At 48.2% G+C, this 24946-nt stretch overlaps 1 protein-coding gene across 3 annotated transcripts in view; it reads right to left on the bottom strand.

Annotated features, from left to right (window-relative positions):
- Positions 1–24946, bottom strand: part of LOC121440162 (myelin basic protein) — a 108765-nt gene that overhangs the window by 65061 nt on the left and 18758 nt on the right. For all 3 annotated transcript variants that reach the window (XM_041640901.1, XM_041640899.1, XM_041640900.1), the window contains exon 2: positions 20508–20583. In XM_041640901.1, the coding sequence (XP_041496835.1) occupies positions 20508–20558 (51 nt within the window). In that variant the 5' untranslated portion in view covers positions 20559–20583. The remainder of the gene's footprint in view (positions 1–20507; positions 20584–24946) is intronic.

Here is a 24946-nt window from a genome sequence, read left to right on the forward strand (position 1 = left end):
TGGTACTTCCCACCCTACCCACAAGATCTCTTGGTAGTGGGAGCCAAAGTTGATGCATGCAATGAAGATGGGCTTGTATGCATGTGTGAGCCTAAAGTCAGATTTAGACCTGCAGTGCTCCGTTGGTGATGACAGGAACGTGCATGCGCTCTGAGACGCAATGACACCTGCAGGGTGGCAGGATGCTAACAGCTCACAGCAGTCAGGTGGCTCATTTGCGGAGGACTACAGCATCTATCTGGCCATGGATGAGATGGATGAGAGCTGCGGCCAAGGCTCTGGGCGCTCACAGTATGTATTTACATCAAGGGTAAAGCACACCTGTGAGCCTCCCCCCACAGCAACTATCCCACAACTGATGCTGTCTATGCGGTTAACCTACATTCTCAACACCATGGTGATTGCTGGGGCTGGCGCTAGCCGACACAACAAGCTTCCTACCGGTAAGTCACTTCCATTTTATTTCCTGCTTCACTTGGTAACGATAACGAGTCAACAAACTTTATTCCTAGGGTCTTTGGCATCTGTTAACTTGCTCCAAGTTCTCCCTAGCTGCTAAACTTCACTCCCTTCTGTGTGTTTCATGCACTTGAAAAATATTTGTCTATGTTCTAACTTTTGGTGTCTGGGACTCTGATGTTGCAGGGAAGTCAGGCCTTTCGCAGAGGTAAGGAAGTTAGGGGATCACAGTGTGCTAGTGTAGGCCTGCACTGGTGAGTGTGTCCTTGCCATGGGGAAAGCCTGTGACCATGCATTTGACCATGCGGTGGTGACACAGACACAAGCCAGGAAGACAATGGTGCCACCTGGAACCAGGTGAGGCAGGGAGTCATTCCCTCTGGCCTTTCAGAATGGCCAGCGAGTGCCTTAACCCTGTAAGATCAGTCTGGTGGGTACGTCTCTGGTTTCTGTGACTGTTGTTGAACCCACAGGAAGCTAACCCATCCTCAGTCAGCCTCCGACAAATGCTGGCACACAGCCGAAGATAGTGGAGAGAGAAGAGGTGAGTCTGGGCACTAAGGAGTTTCCTCTACACTCCTAACATATCATGAGTCAGCAAGCAGTCCCATTTTCTCTGTGAGGAGAACACAAAAAAGAAACCTCAACAAACTTTGACCTTTAAATGCCAGGCAGCAGCTTCCCATGGGCTCCGAGTGGGGCTGGCATGAGGCCTAGGAGGAGGGACCAGTGCTCTAAGTCTCATCTCCATCCTCCACTTTGTCCTCTCCAGACCTGCTGTCCACTGTTGGTCTTCACAAGACCCTAGGCAAGGAATAAAGGAGAAGGAGCTGCCACACAGTGGAGGGATCCAGGTGTGACTTGGGACTGGTCACCTGGTCACACGCTCCTCGGTAATCAGTGTCCAGACAGGTGTGACACACCCACCACAGAGGAGTGTCACTGCCATTCCACGATGACATGTAGCTGGTATAGCTACTAGCATACCACGTAGGGGCACACACAGGTACACATGTCTGTGTGCGAACATTTACGCACGCGCTCACCTGCAGTGTTCCGAGGTACAGTCACTGCATTTTTGGAGGATTAATGGCTGCATGGTGACAAACTTGTGGGGAATGGTCAGATGACATGTTTATACACACTCTGTAAAGTTCTGGAAGGTAGCTGAAGAGGCTCTGGGAGGGGAGGAGGCTCCAATGTTCTGACTCACGCTGAAGAACCCTCATGAGAGCGACGATGTTGAGACATGTCACAGAGCGGCGCACTGAAGAGCCGGTTGTGCGCAGAACTCTGAGCCACGGCCACCACAGACTGACTTAGAAAGGACATGAAAGAATGGGTTGTGAGAGTTTTGAGCCTCTTGAAACACAACGGGTCAATAAGGAGCAGGATTTGGACACAAGTGGACCCCTCACCTGCCATCTAGGACGCCCAAGACTGTCTGCCCTGAGGCATCTCTGTCTGATACCTAAGCCCCAAAGCAACTGATAGCATTCAAGACAGGGGTGCTCACTTAGAGACCCCAGAGGCTGGCAGAGGAATACACCCCTGCAGTCATCAGGGCAGACAAGCCTGGCTTGTGTGTGTGTCCTGACGACATCGTCACTTCATGTAGAAACAAACGCTAGGGGGCTGGAGATGTGGCTCAGTGGACAGGGAGCCTTCCTGGTGTACAGGGAGCCCTGAGTTTGATCCCCACTGCCACACAGACAGGGTGTAGTGGTGTGTACTGCAATCTCAGACAGAGGAGGTACAGGCTGGGGGCTCAAAGATTCAAGGCTGTCCTTGGCCACAGACACAGTGAGTTCAGGGTCACGTGACATTCAGTCTGTAAACAAACAACGTCTAAATAAACGTGAGTGTCTAAAATTTGCTTTCACGGTAGGAGGTGGAATAAACATTAAAGCATTTGAAGACTGCTCATCAGAGGTTATGAGACTGGCAACCTTCCTCTCTGCATGTGGGATAAAGAGGATGGGGGTAATCTCTTACAAGTATCCATAAGCAGAGACCCATCTCCTGGCCCTGAGGTAGAGGGCACGCGTGTCTTCTTTGCAGAACAGTAACAAAGCGTCCCCCTCTTGCTCCCTCTGTTCAGCAGGTCCCGGCTGGCAGGTCCTGCTATTCCCTCTCCAGTGGTCACTTTGTACCTTGGCTGGAACTAGGGGTGGCCACAGTCCTCAAGCACACGCTCATCTCGGGTCTCGTGGCTGAGAGCTGGCACCTCTGATGTGTGCTCAGCCACAGGGCTGTGGGATCTGGGCTGTGCCAGGGCAGCCTGCCATGGCCTTCCCAGAAAGGCAAGTCTGTGAGTCGACAGGTGAGTCAGAGGCCCAGGGCCATGGCTGAAACCTGCAGAGCAACAGCTCTGGGACACAGTGCCTGAGGAGGGTGCACACACTACAGCCCTGGAGGGAATCTGCCGTTCCTGACCTCCAGGCCTGGCTTCGGTGGAGGGAGCAGAAGAGAGGTTCCAAAGAGACCAGGAAAGCCCACCTTGGGTCTCATAGACAAAAGCCCCGGCATGCTTAGCTGATACCAGATGTCACCAAAGACCCACTGTAGTAATAAGGGCGGCGGGGCTGCGTTCTCAGCACCCCTGGCCACCTGCCCGGCTAGCTTATGCCCCGAAATAACAACACACAAATTGTATTCATTTAATCACTGCTTGGCCCTTTAGCCCTAGCCCTTACTGGCTAATCCTGTTATCCCGATCAACCCATCTCTAATAATCTGTGAGAACCGGTCTTACCGGGAAGATTCTAGCCTAGTCCATCCTGGGTCGGAGCTTCATCCCGGGAGCGGGGCATGGCGTCTCTCTCCGGCGTCTGCTCCCGAGAGAGCTGTGGAGTCTCTGACCTCACTTCCTCTTCCTCCCAGTGTTCTGTCCTGTTTTCTCCTCCCACCTATCCTCTAACCAATAAAATGGGCCAGGGCAGTTCCTTTATTAGCCAATGACCTTCCTCCATCATTTCCCCTTTTTCGGTTTAAACAAAAAAAAGGCTTTAACATAGCAAAATTACATATAACAAAACAGTTATCAAGTAAAAGTTACAATAATCTTTATCATAACTAAGGAAAACTATAACTATAACTAACTATTCTTAACTCCATCAAAGACTCCAGAAAGATATATTACCTAAGTAAACAAGAACTAAGAAACTTCAAACTCTAGAAATGACAGAGACATCTCGCTGCCTGGATAGTCACCCAAAGTTCCTCTGTACCGTTGGGGCATCCATCTTCAGCCTTCAGGCCCATGGTATCCAGCAGACATTTCCATAAAGCAGGAAAATTCAAAGTCAGTTCGGTCACTATCTGTTGTGTCCTGCAGAATGTCTCGCAGACTCTTTCATGAATCAGGAACCCCGAAAGATCATCTCACCTTAGGCAAGTTCAGTAGTCCTCTCTCTGCGGGTTCTCTGTGTCCAGTTTATGCAGTAGTCCAGGCAAGAGCAGTTTCTTGCCCAAATGGCTATCAAACTCCATAAGGTGCCTCTTCGATGCCCATCTTCCTCTTGAAGTAGATTGGTGCTGCCAGGAGCAGACGTGTCTCATTGTCATGAAAAGTCCTATTCTGTAATCTTTGAAAGACATGAAGAATGTCTATCTAAAATATATCTCTATATATCTAGAAAATCTAATTAACATGACTACAAGCTTTACTATTATCGATGATTATCCATTAACAACCTATATTTCTTAATTATACAGTACATATTTAAATGAACTACACAATCACAATACCTTAATCAAAATCAGAAACACATATATATATAACAAAATTGACCTTAAATCTCTATCAATAAAGCAAAATCTATACTAATGTAAATTATTCATATCTATATCATATCCCCCTTTAAATGTAAAAGAACATTTATAAACATTTTTTGGGAATATGGGCGCAGTTATTTCTCTCCAAACTTCTTCCTGCTGAATGGGGGCGTCGTTAATTAGGTCTTTCATGGTATAACCTGTGTGCTAGTTTCATCTCAGTTAGCAGTTGAGCGAAGCAATTTTCTGAGGGTGTTCACACCAACCCTTCAGGAGGGCGTGGTCCATCATACCAAATCGGAATAGAAGAAATGAACAAGGTCTCATCCTCTGTGAAAACAAAATAAGAAACTCCTTTCCAAAGTATCATATCCTTAGATCCAAATTCATAATATCTATGTTGGATTAGTTCAGCAGTATTTATAAATAAATATCTTTTAGCAGCTGTTGCTCCTTCCTCAGCATTCAAATAATTCAAAGAGAGCATAATAGCATACAGTATCAAAATTCTCTGTGTATTTTCCATCTTTGTTCGTTTTATTTTAACCTCTATTTTGTTTATTTTTACTTTTAACTCTTTGCTTTTTGAGACAGGTTCTCTGTATCTTTGACCTGAAGTAACTCTGTAGACCAGGCTGTCTTTGAACTCTCAGAGATCCGCCTGTCTCTGCCTCCCAGGCATTCGGGATTAAAGGTGTAAACTACTACACCTTGAACTCACAGAGATCTGTTTGCCTCTGCCTTCTAGGCACTGGGATTAAAGGCGTGTGCTACCACACACAACAACTCTCTTCCTTTTTTTTTTTTTTTTACTTTAAGAACTTCAACTTTTAGTCTGCATATATTTTTAACACACTGTAAACCATTTAAAAATTTTCTTTGTCTTTGAATCTCTCTTTACTGTATATCTCTCTTTTTCTGACCACATGAGTCTTTAATTTACCATGCAATATCAGTAAGATTAAAGGCGTGGCTTTGCCAGCTAGATCCATTCCATTCCTTAGCTTTCCAGCCTCATGGCGGATATACAGGCTGTAGCCATGTTTACTGCAACAACTGTATGGCATTTCAAGGTCCCTGCCAGCAAGTGAGCTACAACAGACAACACTCAAGTCCTCTCTCTCGGTAGCCGGCCCTCCTGCCTCAAACAGTCAGAGTTTGCCCTGGCAGGATGGCCCAGAAAGCCGGCATTTTTAAACGGCGCAGCTTTTTTCCTGCTACGGCTGAAAACCGAAAAGCATGCATTCAGCTTTTCATCAACACCGTTTAAGTATTTCGTGGCAGGACCTCTTAATGAGCTGCAGGCTTTGCAGCTAAAGCTGAGTCAGGAAGCCTCTCTTAGATGAGGTGCTTGCTTGCCTCTGGCAAGCAGAGCAGACCCGAGAACACAGCGAGTCTAGTTGCCATCAAACTAATTGTAGCACTTTACTCCATTTATGCTCTATTCAAAAGCTCTGTCTCCCGCAGGAGCCAGACAGAGATCGCAATGGCGGCACAGCCCCAGGAAGTCGCGCTTTAAAATGACACAGCCTTTTTTCTGCTACTGTTGCTGAATCGGGAAATCTCTCTACAGCACGCCACCAACAAACAGCAAAAATCTGTGTTAAACTCTCTTTCCCTTATTTTTAAGCCTTCTCAGGTTTTTTAAGTGGGTTTAGTTGTTCACACGTCTGGGCGCCAAATGTAGTAATAAGGGCGGCGGGGCTGCGTTCTCAGCACCCCTGGCCACCTGCCCGGCTAGCTTATGCCCCGAAATAACAACACACAAATTGTATTCATTTAATCACTGCTTGGCCCTTTAGCCCTAGCCCTTACTGGCTAATCCTGTTATCCCGATCAACCCATCTCTAATAATCTGTGAGAACCGGTCTTACCGGGAAGATTCTAGCCTAGTCCATCCTGGGTCGGAGCTTCATCCCGGGAGCGGGGCATGGCGTCTCTCTCCGGCGTCTGCTCCCGAGAGAGCTGTGGAGTCTCTGACCTCACTTCCTCTTCCTCCCAGTGTTCTGTCCTGTTTTCTCCTCCCACCTATCCTCTAACCAATAAAATGGGCCAGGGCAGTTCCTTTATTAGCCAATGACCTTCCTCCATCAACCCACCATGCTGGGGCCCTGAGGTGGAAGGGCTGCTGAGCTGAGCTGCTGTGGGTAAGCCTATGACAATGCTGGGAAGTGAGGTGTCAATCATTATGGCAGAGTGGGGCAAAGCAGGCTAAGGCCACATTCCTACACACTGGGGTGGACATAGTTTAGTGTCCACTGTGAGCACCTGGGTCAGGGACCAGGAAGCTGAAGCTGAGGCCCCGCTCCCTTCCAGGACACACAGAGGTTCAGGGGAGTCCGTCTCTTTCTGGCCTCTGCCTTCCCCCTTCACACGGCACAATCCACATTCCCACTCGAGCCTCCCTGGGGACCCCACCGGGTCTCAGTTGTTCTAGATTCCAAGGGGAAGCAGCTCCGTGAGCCCCACCTGACACAGGTAGGGGAAGCACCTCCCACAGCCCACGTGTGCAGCACACGCATGCCTGCTGGGCTAGTCTGTGATGGAGAGATCCCTCACACACTTTAAAATTTAAATCACTAAAGGTCTGAGGTTCAGGGCCAGAAAAGGTCCTGTGCCTGGAGTCCAAAGCTCTAGAGGAAAGGAAGGTCGAATTCGCTGTTCAGCCTCCCTCCCTTCTCTCCTTCTGGGATAGAGGGCTGGTCTCAGACACAGCTATATGTAGCTGAGGATGACCCAGAACTCTCGGTGCTCCTAACTCCGTAAAATGCCAAGATTACAAGCTTGTGCCGCCACAGCAGATTTTACTTTCCCTAAAGCAGACTCGGTTCTTATCCCGGCTCTACGCTGCATTAGGATAAACAGCAAAGGTACCGACGGTAGGTCCTGGATCCCAGGATCGAAGGAGGGACATGGATCCTGAAAGCTGCCTCTAAGCTCTACTTCTGTGTCATGGCATCATGTACACGTGTGCACGTTCTCCCCATAATAAAGACAAACAAATAAACAAATAAAGTTTTAAAAAGACACTGGTCTACACCAACAGTTTGGCCAGGGGTTAGGCGCCCCCCTCAGGCAGGAGTTGAGTCTAGAGTCACCCTCACATGGCCCTCCCTGGGCCAGGGTGCACACATCAGGCACAGGTGACATTTTGGGTGGAGCAGCTCTGCTATGGGACTGGAGAGGCTCAGCAGCTGTGTCTGTCCTCTGTTCTCCACCTGCCTGTGGCTCCTCCAACCATCACAATTAGGGGAAAATATTCCTGAGGGGGGGGGAAACCCACCTCTGTCAAGGAGCTCAGTCTAGAAAAAGAAGTACAGACAGTGAAATATATTCATTTTCTAATACATGGTGGCAGTTCGTGTTCCTGAAGTGACAAAAATTCTACTCTTGAAAGAATTTGAGAGTAGTCAGATGTCAACATCAGAGACCAGTTGGGGCTAAGAGGGGATTTTTAGTTACTAAGACAGAAAGGCCACCTGGGTGAGGTTTTTAATCTGAAAAACAGGAGCATTGGGACTAAAAATAAAATAAATTCTGTGAAAGACAGAAGACAGAAAGGGCAAACAAGCTGGCTACTGGGGACACAACTGTGGTCCTGGTGTTGGGAGTGGAGACAAGGGATCCCTAGGGCTCGCTGGCCATCAGCATGGCCTGCTTGGTGAGTTCCAGGTGAGTTAGAGATGCTGTCTGAAAAAAAAATCAGTAGGTTTGCGGCTGTCCTCTGACCTCACATGGACATGTGCACAAGTCTACATGCAACCGCTCATGTGTGCACACACACACACTACAAGAAAGTGAAAGCCAATGTATATAATGGGAGAGAATATTTGGAAATTTTTATCTAATGTGGATTAAGCATCTAGATTATAACAAACTCCCACAAATCAACAACACAAGGAAGTCTAATTTAAACAGATGATGGTGGATGTTTTCTCAAAGAAGGGAATGTATCTGGCCAGCTGACTATGAAAAGATGCTCAATACCATTATCCCTGCATAATACACGTCAAAGTCACAGTGAGACTCTGTCACACACCAGCATGGCTGTGGTTATGTGAAACTGTACCCCCAGACCCAGTTGGTAGACATGTCAGATGGGACTTCAGACTCAGCTGTGGGCGGGGATGGGGACCTCAGACTCAGCTGTGGGTGGGGATGGGGACCCTCAGACCAGCTGTAGACATGTCAGAATGGATAGGGATGGTAGGACCCTCAGATCCGTCTCATGCGCATGTCAGATGGTGGAGCTGCTGTGGAATGCTTTTATAGTTTCTCAAAAAGTTAAACACAGGTGAACAATGAATTAGCAACTCTATTCCTAGGTGTATTCTTGACAGAAATGAACCGTAAGTCTATCTAAACACACATAATTAGCCACAGGAGCATTAACGACAATAATTTGAAGGAGGAAGCATCTCATATACACAGAGACCTATGAGCAGACAATTAAAGCATAAGATATCTCAACAATGGAACCTCAGTTAGTGAGGGGGGAGAGAGGAGAGGGAAGAGGGGGAGAGGGGAGAGGGGAGGGGGAATAGCAGGACAAACCTTCAAAACATAGCGCTTTGGGAAAGAAGCTGCACACGAAGATAATCCATGAAGGTATCTCCACCCAGATAATCCATCCATGTGATCTACTATAATGGGGAAATGTAGAGACAGAGGACCAGTGGCCTCTGAGGTGGGGGGTGACAGTCGAGGGGCAGATGTGATTTGTGGGTGCAGTGATGGCAGCATGCACAGCCGTGGAAACCTTCAAGAGCACTGCACATTTCCAGTCTGTAGAGTGTGATCAACATCTTAGCGAAGGTGTTAAACACCCAAGAACATACACACAGACAGACAGACAGACACACACCCCGAGAGGGCTGGCTTACAGCTCAGTGGACTCCACCCCCAGCACTGAAAAGGCAAAAGAAAAGACTAGAGAAAAAATGCCCTACACTTGTCAAGGGTCTCTTTGCAGGTTTGCGTGAAATGAGAGCTTTAGTGTACTGTGTCCCCAGTACTAACTCCTGGTTCCCCCCTCACCCTTAATCCCCTGCCATCTCAATGTCTTTGCTATCTTTTTGTTTTCAGTCTCTGAGTCCAATCTGTGTTGCCCATACACTCGGGTCTGGTGCCACCCACTGGAGTATGGCTTCCTTTCCAGAGGATCTGAGGGTCCTACCATCCCTATCCACAGCTGAGGTCCATTCTTCATGCAGCTCCGAAGCTACAACCTGTAGAAACACCTTAGCTGAGTCCTGTGACATCCGAGCTTAAAGCACAGCGGTCGGGCAATCTCTTTGGGGCGCGGTTAAGTGCGCAGAGGTCTTTGAATGATGGATGCAAAGGAACGCGCTGGGGATTTTGTGTAAGCGCCGGCTTGGTGAAGTCACAGCAGGATAAACATTACTCAGCGTGGCACTGAAACTGCTTATTGAGGTCTGTTGCGCAACTGGACAAACTGGCTTCTATTTTAGGAGCACAGATACCTGGCTGTTTATTCCTGAAGGCTGCTGCCGCCTCAGCTGGCCCAGTGCGTGGGAAGGATGATCCCTTCAGAAGGGGAGGAGAGACGGATGTATCAGCTCGGCCTGGAGATGTCAACTGCAGTTTGATGCTCAGTGAATTTCGTGACTGGTGTGAGCTTAAAAGGAACTCAGCGCTAAGTGATTTAAGTCAGTCTCGGAAAGACAGACGCCACATGCCTTCTCCCTTTTGTGGGCCCTGGATTTTCTGCAGATACACGGAATCATACGGATGGCACGAGACAGAAGCAAAACTGTCTAGGGTGTTGAGGGGATGAACAGAAGTGGGGGTGTGAGATAGCAGAGAATGGAGGGGCACGGCAAGGATTTGCTTAGAATATGTTATATACTTGAATGATAATGGCCTTATAGAAGCCAGAATGGTAATTTAAAAAAAAAATTAACTCACAGAAGGACACTTATTCAGTTAAAAAGTAGCCTGCACTCTAGGATAGAATAAAGTGATGAAAATCTCCAATCTCTTTCTGAAGGCAAATGCCGCACAAGACTGTCTTGGCCCACTTCCTTTACAGCCGCCCTCTATGCTGCCCAGTGGTCTCTTATTTAATCCTTCAAGTCAAGGCCTGTCTTTGAGCTAAGGCCTACCTCTGCTTTAAACAACAGCACCAGTATTTCAGGAGTACAGATGTCTTTCTGAATAGACATTGATCTCCAATATATGGGCTCTCCCAGGCGTCCCCTACCAGGCAAGCTCGTGTAGGCAAACCCAGTAGAGTCAATGTAGGCATCACTGAACTTCCAGATCCTTGGAAAGGTAAAAATAAAAGCTGCTTAGGAAGAAATAGGTCTGAATGTGTCAGTGCAGCAAGGTTAAGGACAGAGAGATACAGACAGACTTCGCCCTTGCAGCTGCACTCCGCTCCTTTGCCTCAAAGAACCACACCCAGGTTGGGAAATGGACTTTCCATTTTATCCCAGCATCCTTCAAAGCCATCCCTGTGACTCTGCGGCCTCAAAGTGAGTTGTGGGAACAGCGAGCTGACGTTAGCTTGCTGGGAGGGCTGGGGAAACACACCAGGCTGGCGCCACATCCACACAACCCCCAGCAGAACAAATCACTTGAGTTTTGGAAAGGAATGGACTATGGGTCGAGAATTTTCTGCACACAGCAAGGAGATGCCGATCACCAAGATCAACTGGGCCCAGCTCCTCACTCACAACCGTCTGAGCATAGCATTCTTTGCAAACATGCACTCCGAGAGAACTGCCCGTGCCCCAGATATTTCTTGGTTCACAGGTACTGATAAAAAAAAAAAAAATCAAACCACAATGTGGTTACCAGAAGATCCAAGTTGTGAAGGTCTTATGAAAAATCTTCTAGAGCTTTCTGCTCATCCACACAGGTCACATGACAACCCAGGAAGCCTGCACATGGGATTTCCTGAGCTTGTTGTGAAGTGAGACTTGTAAGCGCTGAGAGAATTGTGGCTTTAGAACATCAGTCAGGCTCCTTGCTTGGTTTAACCCTAGGTTCTGCTTGCTCAGGAGTGAGATACAGAAGGCTGGCTTTCTCAAGGCTGGGCTGGGCTGTCCCTGCTAAGGGTGCTGAGGTATGATGGACCAGCAGCGAGCCAGAAAGGGCCCATTTGGAGAAGGACTTGTCAAAAGCAGCTCCAAACTCTATGCTGTTTCCTTTTGAAATATCCCAAATAATCTACTTTAAAAGCCAAAATCAACCTCAAATTATTTTATGTTATTTGAAAAGCTTAGATATAAATGCTACCTCAATCACTATGTCCTTTTGTTAAATTTTTTAAAAAAGAGGGGGTTATGACTGCTGCAAGCAAGTGGGAAAGGCATGTAACACCCATGGACAATGAACCACTCCACACCTTTCTACACCACTGAGTGTATGGGAGGGGCTCCTCCATCCTGGGATGGACCCAGCATGAAGTCACTGAAGTTCCATATGCTGAGGTGCCACTACTCAGTGAGACAAGAGGGCTCCAGCACAGGCAGAAAGCCCAATCAGCGGCAATATGCTTTGGGGACCAGACCCCAGCTCTGGGGGATGAGGCAGAGTCAGCTCAGAGTATGTCCTTCTCTCCTCATGGGGAATGCCAGGGAAGAAAAATCCTCCTAACACTTCCGAATATCGCTTCTCTTCCCACCCCCATTCACCTACACGGTTTTCCTGTCACGTGACTCAGCACAGTTACGAACTGGTACAGGATGAATAATCTCTGTGGCAAGGATCCTAAACCACCATGGGCTGCTTGCAGGGCTGGAGCCGGTCTTGTTTATTTACTAAGGTGTGTTTGGTTGCTTAGGATTATGGAGTACAATTAGGAGACATTAAGAAATGAGGCCTCTGCTGCAAGCTCCAGAGCCAGAAGCATAAAGCTGAACTTTCTCCATAACTACCCGATGATTACATTTGGAAAGTGCGATTCTTAGATTAATGCAGGCCTCAGACTGCCATCGGGAGGTGGGTTTGAACCATCCAGCTGCAGAAATGAGAACTGATACTGAGAAGCTGCTCCTGCAGTGGACAGAGAGAGGTCAGGACCGGCATCTGAGAGGGGGAGTCCTGCCAGGCCATATCTAGACACAATCCTACCCTCAATACAAATACACACACACACATACAGCACACACATGCACATATAGACACATACACACAGCAATACAGCACACACATAGCATGTATGCACACAGCGTTCATGTTTGTACACATATGCATGTGCATGTATATACTACATATATATAGCATACATCACAAATATACACATATAGTACAGAGCATACATACACACAGGTAGACACATGTTCCACATATACACATCGACATTCACACCATCACATATGTATACAATGCATGTCGCCTCTCACTCACCCCCGCCATCACATGTACATATTTACAAACAAGAGACCCCCTTTTTCACACGTGTATTCTGTTATATTAAAATTCTTGCTCCTGGGGCAGGAGAGACAATGGCTCAGGGGTTGAGACTGCATGCTACATGCAGCAGACCAAAGTTCAGGTCCCAGCACCCACAGCAGGTGGCTCATAACTGCTTGTCATTCCAGCTCCAGGGGATCCCAGACCTTTGTCCTCTGGCACCTGTTCTCATATGCACACACAAGGATACACACTCCTAAAACAATAAAAATTATCTTTAAAAAGTCCCTCTTGTTTCCGAATGTGAAGCTTTACAAACCAGATTCCTAGCAGAGAAAAATGTCTTATAAAAGGCGTGTTCTGCACTCCCAGAGTCTGAAGGAAGCATGTCCTCAAAGGTACGGTGACATCTCTGGACTTTCCTGGCATGGGACAATCAGCGATGCCCAGTGAGGTTCATGAGCCAGGGGACAGGAGAGAAGGCCCGTTGTTGTGGAAACCGCTTGTGTTCAATCATATCCCTCTCATCCTGTGACATCTGAAGGAGGCAGTGAATGCTTCCACAGTGGGCAGGCCAAGCCCTGCCCTCCTGACCTGGCATGGTGGCACTTTTTGGGGGGTCACCAAGGGCTGTGAGTGAATACCTGCTCGGTCCTGTGGCCTTGCTGCTGCCAGTCAAGTGTGAGCCCCAGTCTGAATGGGAAACCATCTGACATAAGTCCCTCACAAACTTGACTACCCTGCTTCAGAGAGCACCATTCGCCCTGCTCTGAGTGGGGCACCCCATCTCTAATGACAGTTTATCTTTGACATCTGGCCTCTTATCAGAGCTCCTGCAGGTGAGCATGGGGGACCCTCAGAGCTTTGGGCTCTGGATTCCTGGATACCAGCCAGTTTCGTTTGTACTCCAAGGCTCCCTTGTGTCTAACTCTGGGAAGGCACAGAGGAGGTCAGAACACACCTTGCTGTTTATGCTGTTTCCACGTCTACTACGGCATTCACATTTAACAGCCAGTGCCAAATGGACCATTTATATTTAACAACTGCTGCATCCTGAAAGCTTTGTGACAGAAGCTTACAGTGACACAGTTTCTAATAAAAGCAAACTATGAAGTCAACTAGCCAATCAACTAACACAAACCAACCCAAATCCAACCAATAGACTAACGAGTAAATCAAGCAACCAATCAACCAAAACTAGTCAGCTAAATAACCAAACAAAAAAGCCAATCAATTAACTAACTAACCAATAAACAGCCAGTTTATTCCCCTGGGCTCCGAGTGGCCTAGGGCTTTCTCAGCTTCAACTCTCTAATGTCCCTGGCCCAAGCTGGAGTCCAGAGCTCTCCTGGACATTGCTGTCACCCCAAGACTCACAGACCTGGCTCTGCTGAGCGTTGATTGCACAGGGTGAACTCAGAGAGAAAGTGTGAGAAGGGTCAGAGGTCCCTAATGGCCAGCTGGAGACAATGTTTGCTTGTTGGGTCCAGAACCCAGAGGACTGCAAAGCCTGGGGTTGTTTTCAGACCTGTGATTGGGTTGTGGCTTCAGCTCCACTGTGCTTGAGGTGGATTTATAACCAGAGGCAACGTTCTCCATAGGGGTGTGGAGGCCTTGGATATGTTTGCTAATTACACAGCATGTTAATAATTACATCCTCTTTGATGAGACCTGTGGTCGGCCTTGGTTCACAAAGGTGTCTGTGTCCCCAGTTCTCACACAAGCAGAACACCTGCTGTAGATCTGAATGCTGGAGTCAACCCCGTGGTCCTTCTCTGAGCGTGAGGCTGTGAGAGAAACCTTTGCTCTAACTGACCACAGAGGAAAAGTACCTGGGATTCTACCCACCCAGGGAAAAGTAAAATTCCCCAGTGGGTTGGTTCGGTGTCCACCAAGTGCACACAGCCTTCTCACCACGCTGTGGGTGTGAGTCTGGAAGGGGGTCATGCCTTGGCACTTCCTGCTTCTTTTCTAGGATGGGTATGGACAAGTGAAGAATGAAGTAGAAAAAACAATCATCCTGGCCTGGCAGTTCTAGCATGTCAGGCTTCTGTCCCTTTCCCCAGCGTCCTCTGGGCACTGAGGATAGAGTCCCTGCTCTCGTCACACTGTCTTCAGGTGTCACTCACTGCCATCTGGGCACCGCAGCTCTTGGAACACTCCAGACAGCTTGGCTAGTTACGATTTGAGTAGCCATCCAGCAAGACATGACTGGATACCATCAGGACTGACAAACATGGCTGCTCTGCCTGGACTGAACATCTGTGGGGAGGAGAGAAGACTCCAGAGCCATGGTGAGCCAAGCTGGTTTGAAGCTAGCCACCTCTCATTCCCAAGGCAAGTGTGAGGGAAGGAACAGAACTTTCTGGAAAGCTATAGATCTGACAGCACACTACCCGGGTGATGCTTACTGCATGGTGTGATGCTCCATCTAGAGTGGCCTTGAGGAGCAGCCCAAACACCCCTTGCAGCTGGGGCGCCAGCATTCTCGTGGAAACAGATTTTCCCTGTCAGAGTGAAAGACTCTCTCATCTCATTGGAAAGCTTGGTGTTGCTCCGACAACTCTGCCTGTATTTGCAAACAAGTGTCTTATGTCTTGGAATGTCACTTTAATATCAGTCTCAGGGAGAGAGAGTGGTGTTGGAACAATGATTAAGTGTCATAATGATCAAATAGAGCCAGGATCTTTAAGGACATGGGATCTCCCTGTGTAGGAAGCCAGCATATAATTGAGTCACAGAACCCATGGCCCCCAACATTCTGAAGAGGTTTGTGGGAAAGGATGCTACTGTAAATACCAAAGCCTGTTCTTTCTTTGGATGGTATCTTAGTAGGTTTGGACCAATCCTCAGATCTGCAAAGGTGCCTATATCTTCTCTAAGGTCTGGGACTGTTTCAGGCTCCCTCTGATGTCTTTCCTAAGGTCTGAGGCTCTTTTAGGCTTGCTCTGATGTCTTCCCTAGGGTCTGAGGATCTTTCAGGCTCGCTCTGACATCCTGTTATGCAGCACTGCTCTAGCTCCTTTCTGATGACGCAATAAAACATTTGGACCATAATGCAAGTTCATGTTGACTTTCAGGTGACAATCCACCAATGATGAAAACCAGGGAAGAAACTCAAGAGGAGACTTAAGCAAGAACCCTGGAGGAACGCTGCTTACTGGACTGCTCACCAGTTCATGCTCAACTAGCTTTCTTATATTGTGCATGATCACCTGCCTAGGGATGGTGCTGCCCATAGCGGGCTGGGGCCTCATACATCAGTTGTTAGTTAAGACAATCCATCACAAGCATGACCACAGGACATCTGATCAAGGCAATTCCTCAGCTGAGGTCCCCTCCCATATGTCACATATGACAGTGGGAGCTAACCAGCACCACTGTCCTTTTGCATCCCATCATGCCTTCAAATGCAGTGGATGTCAGAATCCCCTGGACCTCATTAGGCAGTGAGGTGCTTTGAGGGTGGATCAGGTGTACCCTGTGTCACTGTTGTACTGCTCAGAGTATAACTTCCTTCATGGTCCTCAGATAGCTGTAGCCCAATGTCATCAGAGTCCAGCAGTGCTGAACACACGCTCATGGTTGCATGACAGAACGTATGAATGAACTAATCCAACTCCTCCCTCCTCCCCCAGTAGACATCTGGACTTTGAAGGAGTGGTAGCCACTTAGGAAGTATGAGTTCCATGTTGTGCTAGAGAAGGCTGCCCTGTGGGTCGGGCTAGTTCTTGAGGTGTCTTGTGTGATAGAGCCTGTACTGTGATAGGGTCTTTCTGGAGAGAGACAGGATGATAGACTGGGCTGTGCTGTGGCATCTGCCCACAAGAAGGCACAAATGCTGAGGCCAAATGCCAAGCTAGCCTAGAGGTTTTCTTCCCTAATCTCTCAACTGCTCAGTCCTTACCAGAACTTACCAAATAGTATATAGGTTAAGAACTGAATTGTCTACCCCGCAAATCCATCCACTGAAATATTAACCACCAGCAAGCACCTCAGAAAACAACTGTTTAAAGATGGGCCTGTCAGAGAGGTGACCCAGTTAAGCTTCGGTTCCTAGTGCAGGGCTTGCTCCAACATGAGAAGGGGAAGTTAAGACATAATTACATACAGGGGGCCATGGGAGACACATGGAGAAGGTGGAGCCTACAAGGCCTGACAGGAGACCCACCCTGAGGATTTCTGGACCCCAGACATCTGCCCTAAGACCTGTGAGAAAGAAGATGATTGAGGGGTTAGCCTTCTCTAATACCAAGGGCAGCTGAGCCGGGTCATCTCTGGCAGGAGGCTGCTTTTAGCTCCTGGGACCAGTCCACCCCAGTAGGCTTTCAGGGGTGTGCCTCACCCAACTGCTTCCAGAGTGTGTCCCCTAAACTAGCCAGGGCAGTTGGAGTCATCTCCTTCCCTGGTTTTCCAAATTGCTGGAGCATAGATGGAAACTGAGCATAGGGCAGACAGATTGGTAAACATTTGGCAAACGCAGCTGTTGACGACGGAAGACACAGAAGGTGGGAACTTCCCCATTTCTGAAAGCAGGAATGGCACTTGGAGGAACTGACACCCAGCCTGGGAGACTGCCTTACTGTGTCACTGTGACTCAGGAGCCCAGGCCCCTGCCCCCCTAACCAGTGTTCTTTGTTCCCCTATGGGACTCTAGAATCTTCTTCTCCAGCTGAACGGCAGCCTCAACTAGGGCCTTGTCCATATCACAGCACGGCACATTTGATCTTCCCCTAGAAGAAGACCTAGAGGTCTTCCTCAGTAGGAGAAGCCATGATGATATTCCTAGGCTGTGTTTCCCTCTGGGAAAACTTGGCTCGGTAGACTTGAGCATGGGGCACAGAGAAAAGCAGCCAAGAACCCTGGCTTTCTTCCCCATGACCGACGATGCCTGCAGTGTTTAAGAGAAGGGGCTCAGTGTAGCACAGGAGTGATGAACAGGGTTTTATCTACCACATGTACCCGAGGACTTGCTGTTCTGGGGTACACAGGGGGTCGTCACAGTGGAGTCACTGAGGGAGTCTCTTGTTTAAGTGGCCGGTCAGAGACAAACTGACATGACTATTGGCATCTGGCTGTGCAGCTGAAGGTGTAAGGAGGGGCAGGGAAGAGCTGTTGGGTTGTCCCTGCATCTCAGAGTGGAAGGAAGGGAAATCTTCAAGGGACAGAGGGACCTGGAGTTCCCTGGGCCAGTCCCAGTTCATGGTTCCAGATCAGTGGTGGATGATGAATGGGGTGAGTTCTTCCTTCAGGGCCTTCCCTACGTAAGAGCACAGCTCATGACCATTTCCCAGCAGAGGGCCTTTTCCTTGGACTCCGAAGAGCAACAAAAAGCCAATGTTTAATCGGAAAAGAACTCTTACATATGAAAATACATATGGGAGCCGTGGTTTTAAGGCTCTGTTTTTTAAGTCATCAGAACTTTAAAAGTAAGGACTGTAGAAGCCTAAGAAAGGCTTCACTTTGGCTCGGCCATCTTCCTTTGTCAGACAGAAGCAAATTTAAGGCGTACCGTGTTGTTTCAGTGTCAGACAACAGGAAGGAGACATAGCATCTTCTCGAAGCTGGGATTTCAAATCAGTCATTCTGAGAGGTGGTTATCTCAGGCTGTGACAGTCTGGCACTGTGTGAGCAGTCTTTCCACTTTCGATTTCGGCGAGAGTAGATCCTAATCTAGCCGGCTTAGCCAAAGTGTGTTCCTTAACCCTGCCAGGGTCCAGCATTGCAGGCAATCATAGCCACTGAACCGGTGAGCTTGCTAACTGTGTTATAGTGATAAGCTACTTTACTCAACTCAGTATTGATTGACTAGTGATTTACTTATTGATAAACTAGTAGTGGAGAAGCTTGAGAATCCTGTTTGGAACTTCCAGGTGACATGCCAGCAGGGAGCGAAAGCACAGACCTTCTCACTTCCTTTCTGGGGGCGATCTCAGAAAGTCTTGTGAGTGATTGCCCCCTTGAGTGACGTGGAAATGGAGCTCAAGCTGGAGCCATGCAGACACGTCTTACCTTACCGTTCATTGTTACTAAATAAATGCTACTCAGGCTACAGGACAGGAAGAGTGGATATTTGAAATGTGCTCCTATTTGTCCCAAGTAGTAGGGCATATTGTTTTATGTTGGGCCTAAGACTGATGAAAAAGTGTTTGCTCAGTTTCCCTTCCCCTGGTAACTATGTGGTGGGGGTGGGCGGGCTCAGAAAACTGTGACAAGTGGACGTTTGTGGTAGTTTTGATGAGAATGTCCCCAAGGCACAGGCGTTTGGATACTTGGTATTCAATGGTGGTGCCATTTGGGGAGGTTTAGGAGGTGAGGCCTTGCTGGAGGAGGTGTGGCATTGGAATTGGGCTTTGAGACTTTAAAAGAGCCACGCCATTTCCAGTTCATTCTCTGCTTGGTGCTTGTGGTCCAAGATGCGAGCTCATGGAACCCAGTTCCTGCTCACACACCTGTTGCTTGCAGCCATACTTCCCCACCAGGATTCTTAACCCTCTAGAACTATAGTCAAACAAACCCTTCCTTCTGCGAGTTGCTTGATCATGATGTTCTATCAGAACAATAAAGATGTAGCTAAGAGTATATTTCCTTGGACTCTTGAGTGATGAATGAACAGAAATTGAGGCAACTGTACTCTGTGGCCACTTGGGGGTCTGTGTGACAATCTTGAGTGGAGAGAGACTCAGAAAGTACCAGGGACAGCACTGGTCAGACTCCACCAGGAAAGTCCATGAAGGGAACGCCACTATGGAGAGGAAGTTGGTGTGCCCAACTCTGGCTGGAGGGAAGAGATGGTTTCTAATTTTTTATTTTTCTGTCTTGCTTCTCTGTGCTTTCCAAACATTCTGTGACGTGGTATAGAAGGCGTGGGAGAAGGGATGGAACTGAAAACCAGTACCCACCAGAGTGGCTGGGCTGCAATCTGCTGGTGTGAGCTTCAGAAGGGAGAAGGGGCAGCCTCAATTCTGGCGCAAACATGGGCCATACCCATGTGGGAGCTTCAGAAGGAAGAAGGGACAGCCTCAATTCTGGTGCAAACATGGGCCATACCCGTGTGGGATACGTGGTTGAGGCAGGAGCCTCGTACCTCACGTCTGCATGTGGGCTGCTGGGCGACTCAGAGACATACAGCCAGGGCAGAGAAAGCCGTGGGAGGGGACTGGGAGAGGTGCTGTTGTTTCCACGGGGGAAGGCCCCAATCTACCCACATTTCCAACAGCCAAGCTCAGAAGACAGATGTCTGAGTTAGCACCAGACGGAGGAAACAGCCCAACTACAGCCCCTTTGCCCACACCCGGGACTCAGGTCTAGCTTCCCAACCCAACATCAGGGCCTTCCTCTACAGAACAGGCAGGCGCTGTATGTATGCTAACACAGGGAATGGGGGTCGTCACTGACCGCGGACAGGTCTCAATGGTCACAATTTCAGCACAGAGGTTAAGGCGAGAGTTGAACTTGGGAATACTGCTTACAAATAAGGAATGCTGAACAACAAGAGCATATTTTCAAGAAAGTGTAGACCCTGCAATCTCTGTTCTGTGAACAATTGAGCTGAATAAGCTCAATGACTCACAGGAAGAGCCTTTTCCTCTTTCCCATCTCTCTCTCTCTCTGTCTCTCTCTCTCTCTCTCTCTCTCTCTCACACACACATACACATTTCCCCTCCCACTTTCTGTGCAACTGCACCCCCCCCCCCAATTTTCTTTCCAGGCCACGATGTACCCACCGACAGACAATCCTCCTGAATAAATGAATCACAGCATCTATAACAACAGCAAGGACCCAGCCTCCGCCCAGCCATTCAGGAACCATTCTTGTTAAAACTGTACTTTATCTTCGGATGGCCCAAAGCCACGGGACAGGAGGGTCGGCCTCTGCCGGGTCCTACCTTAGTGGCCTTTTCAGCAGTCAGCTCTCGCTTTCCAGAGTGGTTTCCCATAGTGGCTCAGCAGTATCCTCAGGAACTGAAAGAGAAGAGAAGGTGTGAGCTGGAAGGTTAACACGGCTGGATTTTTCGTGTTCTTTAACCAGAGAAAAATCCCATGATCCACAGCAGCCGCTGAGAATTCAAGAGACACATCAATGTTGTCAACAAAAGCTGCTTTGGGATCTCACGGGAAGATCTAGAAAACAAAATGACACCAACTGTCCAACTCTGTCCGGTGACCAATATTTGAGCGTATGATCATCTATAGAGAAGTCTGGCCACTCAAAGAACCCTGCTGACTATTCAAACGCAAGGCACATACCCAGCGCTCCAACTCATGTCAGAGTGGACCGTGGAGTGGGATGGGGTGGGGAGGGGTGGAGAGGGGGTGGGGAAATGAGCTGAGATGAAGGACAGGTGTTCATGCTTTCTCCTGGAGAGTTGGGATGATCAGGATGGTCATAGATGGCAAGGCAGAGAGAGGCTGTTTCTTGTATAAGTATCCGAAGAATGTGCAGGATTTGCAGGGAAGATAAAGTTGGATAAGGACAAGCATGCCCTTCTCATTCTCAGTTTTCTAACCCTAGCCTTAGCAGGAAACACATGCTTATTCCTTTCCAAAGGATGCACAGGCTGAAGAGTTTGGTCAAGACAATTCCCGATAAAACCATTCCTGGCCATGAGTACTCCCCCAGCAGAGTGCCACTTATCCGGTCTGTGACCTGATTCTTCCAGGAAATCAGTTAAGGGTCACTTAAAGATATGAGTGCTCAAGTGCCTGCTCCCCTGCCAGATCCAGGAAAGGTGACCCAAGGAGTCAAGTAGTGTGGACTTTCAAAGGAAGAATGAAACATCACAAGGCACAGCCTGAGCAAAAGGCACGCTTTGCTCTTGAAAACTCGCTGTTGACAGGAAGTGAGGTGCCCGACAACCGACTTCCTTCTCCCCCTCACCTGGGGGACGCTGGCAACTAAAGAAGACTAACCGTGAGTGGTAGCGTGTGATGTAACCTCGGAACTTGGGATGTGGAGGCAGGAGCGTCAGCAATTCAAGGCTGTCCTCGGCTATATAGCTAGTTCAAAGCCAGAATGAGTTTCAACTAGCTATATAATTCATATGGGTCAGAAGAATTTCTTTCTCAATTGTATAAAAACAAAAAAGAAAAAGGGAAGGAAGTGGGAAAGGAGAGGAAGGGACAAGGAAGGACGAAAAGAACAAAGAAGCAGAAGCTGACACCATCACAAGCTGGGGTCAGGTCTCTCCTCAGTGGTCCCCCAGCCTGGGTTAACATTGTGATGGAGACACTATGCTGGAGTTCCAGCGTCCCAGCCTCTAATGGGAGCTGTTGTCTGACCTTTGCAGAAGGAGAGAACAGGGCAGAGTCCCAAACTGGCTGAACGGTGTGGCACTCCCCCATTCTTTAATCCGCGTGGAGACACCATATCAGCAATCTGGTGTTAACTGTGTGGTTTCCTGTCTGGGTCTAATGGGACAGTAACTGAAACATGGCTGTCCCCTGTCTCTGCTCTTCCACCTATATCACTTATCTCTGTGAGCCCCTTTACGGAATAAAGCTCAACCGTACAACTAAACGCAGCACAGAGAATTTCTGCTGTAGTTCTGTCTACAGGGCAGCAGTCACCTCTGAGCACAGGACCCACGGTGTGGTGCTAACACAGTCAGGTGCAAAGGAGAAACCACTCCTACTTTCTTCTGTGGGAAGGGAAAGGATCCCGATCAGTGGTTCTCAACCTGTGGGTCACAACTGTTGGAGACTTGAATGGTCCTTTCACAGGGGTCACGTATCAGATACCCTGCATATCAGATATTTACATTATGATTCACAACAGTAGCAGAATTATAGGTATGAAGTCGCAACAAAAATAATTTTATGGTTGGGGTCACCACAACATGAGCTGTATTAAAGGGTCACAGCATTAGGAAGGTTGAGAACCACTGGTGTCTATGGAAGTTAGCAGCTCCAGGTGGCTCTGAGAGCTTTTAAAGGGTTCACTTGATGCCACTTTAGTGAAGGTGACCACTGTGCTGAAGAAATGAAACTTGTGGTTTTGGCAATGATTACCAATAAGGAAGAATCAGGTGACTTCTGTATCTGGTGTGTGTGGTCTTGTAGGAAGAGGCCGCTTGTTTGTTTCCCGGCTGCCCAGAAACCAAAATAATCACACAAAACCATATTATTTAAATCACTGCTTGGCCATGCTCTAGCTAACTCCTATATCTTAATTTAACCCATTTCTATTAATCTGTGTCTCCAGTGGGCTGCATGGCTTCTCTCTGACTCTGCCCTTCTTTCTCCCAGCATTCAGTTTCATCTTCCCCACCTACATAAGTTCTGCCCTGCTATAGGTCCAAAGAAGTTTCTTTATTCATAAATGGTAATCACAGCACACAGAGGGGACTCCCACATCATGGTCTCTGAAATGCAAGGGAGCCTTGACGAGTGATTTCAGCATTCAAGTCTAGTCTAGCAGTAGTCTTGATTTAAACTGGGAACATTTTACTGAAGCAGTCCTCTCACTGGGAAATGGAGATCTGAGGGTTTGAGGTACTTAAAATGGATGGAGAAGAAAGATATGAAAAAGCGAATCTTCCATTTCCTAGGGTCTGACCCAAGCATGCGCGCTATTTGTACACTGTCAACCGTGAGTCTAGGAATACATGCTGTTATTCTGAACTTTGACCTCTAATTCTATGCAATTAAAAAAAGTAATGTCAAAAATATAAATATAGAATAACAACACAACAGACACATCTGGAACTTCTTAGGAGCTAGGCTGAGTCTATTCATCGCTAAACAGAGCAACCTTCGTTAGCATTGCCAGGCTCTCCTCTGACCACACCCAGGCACAGAAAAGCTTATGGGACTGTCTGCCTAAGCCACATGACATGACCACCCCAGCTGGCCTCATCTTAAGCCACTCGGGGTCCTCACACCTGGTCTATGTCCATCAGTTATCCCCATTTTCTCATCCCATCACCTTCCCCCACCCCACCTGCGTGTTCTGGACAAAGGAGAACCGCTTTGGCACTGGCCCTTTAAGCTAAGCTGTTGTCCCACCAAGCTAATGCTCCATCATAGTGAGACTCCAGCTGATATTTGGGATGACGATGGGACCAATATGTCGCGATCCCAATGCTGCCAGACACAAATGCCACCGAAATAACAAAATCACAAAACAGGCTTTTCAATAAGCTTAGTTATAGCTAGGAGCAGTAACATACTCCGGAGGCCGAGGGAGGCTTCTAAGAGCCCGAGGTCAGCCAAGGCTACCTGGTAAGTTCCAGGACAGCCAGGGTTGTGTTGTAAGAGCTTATCTTTTTTTTTAATTTTTTAATTTATTTATTTATTAAGGATTTCTGCCTCGTCCCCGCAACCGCTTCCCATTTCCCTCCCCCTCCCCCATCAAGTCCCCCTCCCTCATCTGCTCGAAGAGCAATCAGGGTTCCCTGACCTGTGGGAAGCTCAAGGACTGCCCACCTCTATCCAGGTCTCATAAGGTGAGCATCCAATAGAAGGAGATGTAAGAGCTTATCTTTCAAACAACAACAGTAATAAATAAACAGGTTAGATTAGACTAGCCTTCCCTGCATAACTTATGAAATGGTGGGCGGAGACAAGTGACATAAAGTGACCGCACGTGTCTGATAGCCTCCTGAGGCAGGCTTGTGTGATAACAAAGAAGCCTGAAGGCCCTTTGTTTTCTTGTCTGGGTGACAAGCAGCCTAAGTCCCACGACTGCCTTTAGGCCCTGCTCAGCTACTAAAGCCTGCGGCAGGCTCCTCGCTGTGAATTTGAACAGCTGCTGCCACAGGGCTGCCGGGAAGAGCCGACTGTGTCTGCAGCCAGCCTTCTGTGAGGCTCAGTTTTGCAGTGAATATAATTACTGGAGTAAGAGAAAACCGTGGGGAAAGCGTAGACTCTTCAGGAAGCCTGGTGGATGCTCAGACTACCCTTGGATAACTAAGGACATTCTACATAGAGGACAGGAATAAATGGGACATCCAGATGCCATGGAGACTGGGACATTCTACCCTGGTCAGCTTTTCAGCCTCAGGACTTTGGGTGGTCTTGGGTGGTGTTTATATTAAGATTGTCTCCTGTGCCAAGGGGAAGCTAAAACAAACCTTTGGGAACAGTCAGTCTCCTCAGTGTGGTAGGAAACAGCCCAGTCTCAACTGTGCTCTCTTTGCTCCCCAAATAGCTACATATCTGAACTTTCCCTGGAGGAACAAGTGGGAGGGGAGTCACTGGCCAGTCTGTAGGAGGCATTAATGACTCTGGTGCCTGAATCCTCGATATTTCCCCACCTGTATTTTGCAAGGGGCTTGGGCTTTCTGGAGGACAGACAGGACAAGAGAGACCCCATCTTGATTGAGCC

The sequence above is a fragment of the Microtus oregoni genome, unplaced genomic scaffold, assembly GCF_018167655.1.
Source record: "Microtus oregoni isolate MIOR12 unplaced genomic scaffold, Mior012 000065F_ref0000479, whole genome shotgun sequence".
Lineage (NCBI taxonomy): Eukaryota > Metazoa > Chordata > Mammalia > Rodentia > Cricetidae > Microtus > Microtus oregoni.